General features: G+C 34.5%; 2 protein-coding genes across 2 annotated transcripts in view; one reads left to right on the top strand and one right to left on the bottom strand.

The window, feature by feature from the left end:
* LOC105178361 (pectinesterase inhibitor-like) lies at positions 211–777 on the top strand. Its single transcript, XM_011101826.1, has one exon. It carries the CDS (start codon positions 211–213, stop codon positions 775–777), a length of 567 nt encoding a protein of 188 aa, XP_011100128.1.
* LOC105178002 (transcription factor BEE 2) overlaps positions 5,071–5,344 on the bottom strand; it is a gene marked incomplete in the record, with an annotated part of 1,832 nt that continues 1,558 nt past the window's right edge. Inside the window, 1 exon segment of the mRNA XM_011101330.2 lies at positions 5,071–5,306.

Raw genomic sequence — 5,344 nt, 5'->3', positions numbered from 1 at the left:
AGTACAGACATTAATCATGATGGAAATGACATTAATTAATAATTGTAAACACCTCAAACTAAGAGTGGATGTGAACATATATTAACCACAAACACAAAGGAAGAAATCATGAAATTTTGACAAGAAGAAAGAAACCTTAAAGATTAAGGTTATTTGTAGATAGATCAATACAAAATTTGCATGATCACAAACCACTACAACAAACCTAAAATGGACCTGCCCTTTGCTCCATTCATTATTAAAACTCTCCTGCTCTCTCTACTCAATATCACAGGCTTCACAGCCAATGCAAACTACGGCTGCGCAGCAACGCCCACAGCGAGGCAGTTCCCTGATATCTGTCCAAAAACAAAGCACCCTGACGTATGTTTCTACTTTCTGAACCGCGATCCAAGGACTTGTCGGGCTTCTTCCCTTCCCGAGCTTGGACTAGGCGCTCTGCATGTGGCAATACAGACGGCTGAACACAGAGCATTCACGTATAACACATTGGCTAAAATGATAGGCATCAATCGTCGTCTGAAAAGAAAATACGTGCAGTGTCGCGATAATTACACATTGGCTAGGAGGCTGACGGTGCAAGCAAAAAATAATGTGCAACGTAACGAGTACGCGGAAGCAAGAAGGCGTCTGGAAGTTGCATGTGAAGTGCCTAATTCTTGTCGAAAGGAGGTTGGAGAACCTGCAGGGGGTAAAGAACCGAATGAGATATCCTATGCTTTTTTTGAGTTTGCTCTTGTTGTTGTGAAAGAGTTGGAGGTCAGGAAAAAGACTTAGTCATTTGAGGTCGTATACATGAAGGTGAATTTGGAAGTGTTATGATGATTTTTCAAGAGACTGTAATAATATATTAGCTATCCGTCTAAATGTATATTCGCTTCTGTAATTTAAGTCATTTGGCATTTTCGTCCTTTAGTTCTGTATTTTTTTAATTTTTTCGATTTTTATTTTATCCGGCGGCGTTAACACTTATCGCAGAAATGATGCATGTGTATGTCATGTGCCCTTTTAAAATTGGGGCTATTGTTCCTATATTGGCACATTTTTTCTAGTATTTTTGTCTTCTAACTTTCTAAATAGCATTTTGATCTTGCATCTTTTTATTTTTCAAATTTCATTCATTTTTTAACAAGAGTTTGCTATTCTCACCGATGGAGATGAACTATAGCAAAAAAGAAAAAAAAGGACTAAAATTACAAAAATAAAATATACAGGACCAAAATACTACCATATAAAGTTAAAGTATGAAACGTCAAATAAAGTAAGTCGCGCAACCAAAAATGCATTTAATCCAATAAGTACATGTCTGACCGGGGATATTTCACAGTTGAAATTGCCAAAGTTGAGAAACATCTTGTGCATCTGGCCAGACTTGATTTGAGCTAAACATTTTTAGATCCCTATAGTATGTGGATTAAAAAGAACTGCTATTAAACCGAAAAGTTTAAGGTATTAAGCTATGAAGATCATAAAGCCCCGCGTTTGTTTTTGTTAATATAAGGGAGTAATACTTTTTATTTATGATTTTTATGTTCATAAAAATTATTTTCTTGAGAATTTGATGAACGAGGGTCCGCTAAACCCCACTTATAGATAAACGACTTTATCAAAAAACAAAAAAAAGATAGCCCAACATTTTTCGAAATAAAAAAAATAACTATACTATTAAGAACATTATAACGCCAAATACATAAAAATTAGTCTTTTATTATACTTAAAAAAACGAAGATTTGTATTAGTATAGGTATATGTTAAATAAAATAAAAAATATAATATAATTTGCAATTACAGAAAAAAAAAATCAAATCCAGGGTATTTCCTTTTTTTTTTTTTGGTTTTGTAAATTTTCCCCTTCTCTTCAACTTGCAGTTTCATTTAATCAAACAATAGCACTAACAACCAATTGATGACGATGATAAGGATGGCATTGATTGTAAATTCCTAACATAAAAGAAAGGACAAAAACAATCAAAACTAAAGATCGGATTGGATTTTCTATATAACAAATCCTTTTTTATCTTTTATCCCGTTTGACATATACATGCAACGTATGTAAGAATATTGACATCATGTATTTTATTTTGGAAAAAATTATATACACATGGCGTGTTAATACTGAATGAAATAAAAAATGAAACAGATTTTGCTACGAAAAATCCGATCCACTTAAGACACCATCTCAATCTATTTAAAGACTTGGATCCACTGTAGTACAAGCACAACTTCACCAGCAAAATGATGATGATGAGGTTGCCCTTTATTACTTCATTGATCGTCCTAAATATTTTCCTTCCGTCTCTACTCAGCACCCAAACCGTCGCAGAATACATCGTAAAAGCCCCAAACAAGCTCTTCTCCCATATCTGTCCTAAAACAAAGTATCCTAAAATGTGTTTCCGTATCCTAAAACTCAGTCGAAAAACCTGTCGGGCATCGTCCCTTCGCAGCCTGGCCTTGGGATCCCTGGACATTGCACTGTTCCAGGCCGACATGTCGGCCCACATGCTAAACATATTACTAAAACGGGAAAGAAATCGTAGTGGTCGCAAAGAACATTACGAGGACTGTCGGGATAATTACAAGGTTGCGTTGGAGAAAATTCGTGAGGCGAAAACAAAGTTCAGAAAGAATGATTTTGCATTGGCAAGAATGTGTTTGGAGGTTGCTGCTAAAGTGCCTGTTTCTTGTCAAAGGGCGTTCAGAGATCCGCCTGCTCAGGTTACAAAAGTGAATGAAACGGCGGATGCTCTTTTCGACATTGCTTTAGTTGTAGTGAAGGAGTTGGAGGAAAGGAGAGATCAGCTAAGGCTGCATGTTGCCGGAAGGAAAATTCTAACGGAAAATGGGTTTGGCCGGAGCTGAACTAATTATACGATAAGTGTAACATATTTGTAGTGTGATTGGTGTACAATTCAAAAAAAGTGACGCATTACACTTGCTTTTATATTGTAACAAATGAATAGAGATTTTAATTAGTTATGCGTGACGGAAAGTGCTTGATCAGAGATTTAAATTAATTATTAAAATTGTTTATGCGAAATTAAAATTTTCTGTAAGAATTTATAACGAGCAAATAAAAAATAATCTAAAAGAATATAATGGAAAGGAAGAAAATAAATAAGGGAGAGAAAGTTACTTGACGTCAGTTTTTGGAATGGTTCAATTTAGTCGTTATATTTTTTATAATAACATCCATCCGATATCAATTTTTTAAAAGAATAACTTACTTTTTTTTTTGAAAAAAATAAAATTCTAGTAAAATGTTTAGTTGTCATTTCCACCTTACAGTCCAATAATTACATAATTATATCACCGTTTTTAAAATATCGATAATTTCTCAAAAAATAAGAAAATATTTATAATTGTATCAAATTTTATGAACTTCGACGTAATTTTCCCTAATAAATATTCCATCTACTTAGTGTGTGAGAAACCCCAGAAAGAAAAAGGCTGAAAGAATTTGAAGCCACTGAACTGATTACTGTAAAATGAAGAGGATGAGCTGTTTGTGGTTGCTCAGAATGAATCAGAATATATTAATACATGACAAGTTTGTGGATTCCTAATTAAAGTGGTCCGTTCATGCAAAGATCTTCATTCTTTTCCATCGCTAATAAGGTCACTGATTCCCATAGTATGCTGAAAATTGTAATTCTGATTTTCCACGAATTAATTTTTGTAATTTAGTTCTATAAATTTGAAAAAAAATGACAATTTTAATTCTTTTTTACTAGAAAAACAAATGTGTGAGGCACATGACCTTTGAAAATGGGGCTTTTCAGCCCAAATAAGATCAAAATTATCACTAAATTATAAAAATCAATTCATTCAAGACCAAAATTGTTACCCTAAGTCCGATCGTATAAACTGCAATTTTCTCCCACAGTATGCCTCCACATCCAGCACCTGAGCCTTTTGCTTTTTTACAGGCAACTGCAATGTGACCAATGAAGTAACAATATTAATTGGTGCTGGTTGCCATGGTATGTAATAAAATCTTTAGACTCAAAATTAAATAGGCCTTGTCCTCCAGGTGGAGTGGAGAGTACAGTATTTGATGGAGGGGAGTGTTAAAATTTTATGAAGGAATTGAAGAACTTGTTCTTGATTTTTAAAGAACTCAAAATGGATAAAAATAATTTTATTTCTGATGGGATGGTCTAAACAGTGAATATTTGTTTCTATTTAAATGACGAAGTTCCTTCCACCTATGACAGATTCTAAATTGGGTTAAATTTTGAATTAATTAAGAGAATTACGAAATTTGATTTAAATACGGTACAATATTAGGCTCGAAAAACAGGATTTAAACAAAGCTCGGTGGAAAATGAAAAACGTACATAAAAACGTCAGAATAGCTGTCGAATGGATATATCTTGTTGTAACTTCTTCTGGATCAAGAGTTATGGCCGTTGAAAATTTCACAATCCAACCACATTCTTCAAGTGGTAAAAATTTGGATTTCTGCCGATCCAAATGCTACTATAATACATCAGCATCCGGTTTTACATCATTATTTATAGTTTGTTCCCGCCGACTAAGGTTATTAGAGCGTTGAGAGCCGTTTTCGACTCTCTTTTAAAGTCATCAAGTGAATTCTCATCTCATCATCAGTGGACATAGTGTCACAGCCCAACTGAGACGAACCACGTAAGTCTTGTATCTCTTTCTAATTTCTTATCCTATTACATGCTTCATTTCTGACATAATTCTCAGTCAGCCCCACACCACAGTGCTGCACAATGTTAGTTTTCTGTTTAAATTCACACATCATGTGCACAAAATCACTTGTGTTAATCCAACCAAGTGCTGGACAGACAGTGGTCCTATAGAGTGGGTATTGGGTCTGTGGTGAGCACAGCAAGTGCAAAAAGATGAGATGAAGCATCAAAATGGACCACATAACAGTAACCAGTCATCCTCAACTCCTCTTCTCCTTTTCTTGTGCCCACATGCTTAAAGTTCCCAACTGTAATGCCTTCTTTCAATATCCCAATCTTGCTTTTTATATATGCTGTGTCTGGTATTGGTTCTTTTTCTTACACATTCAATTTCTATACTTGATAAAAATGAGGATAAATAAGTTATTATATACTTTCTAACAAATCAAATATGTAGGTACTATACATGAGTTTCTTTGCCAGAATGAGAACTGTTTAGGAAAATACAAACATATTCTACAAGTTGTCCATGAAAAAGAATGCCTCTGCTGCTGCTGCTAATATATGTTGCCCAAAATTATGCTTGTTCTTGCCATGTTGAGTGCTGGAGGTGGTGGGGGATTAGTTCTTGAGAGGGTACAAAAGCTGTGAGAATGGGGACATTGTTAGAATAAAAGCTTGAA

The sequence above is a fragment of the Sesamum indicum genome, linkage group LG15, assembly GCF_000512975.1.
Source record: "Sesamum indicum cultivar Zhongzhi No. 13 linkage group LG15, S_indicum_v1.0, whole genome shotgun sequence".
Lineage (NCBI taxonomy): Eukaryota > Viridiplantae > Streptophyta > Magnoliopsida > Lamiales > Pedaliaceae > Sesamum > Sesamum indicum.
This window is presented reverse-complemented; position numbering and strand designations above follow the sequence as displayed.

Coding starts and splice junctions, on each gene's coding strand:
- LOC105178361 (XM_011101826.1), top strand. CDS start 211: ATGGACCTGCCCTTTGCTCCATTCATTATTAAAACTCTCCTGCTCTCT.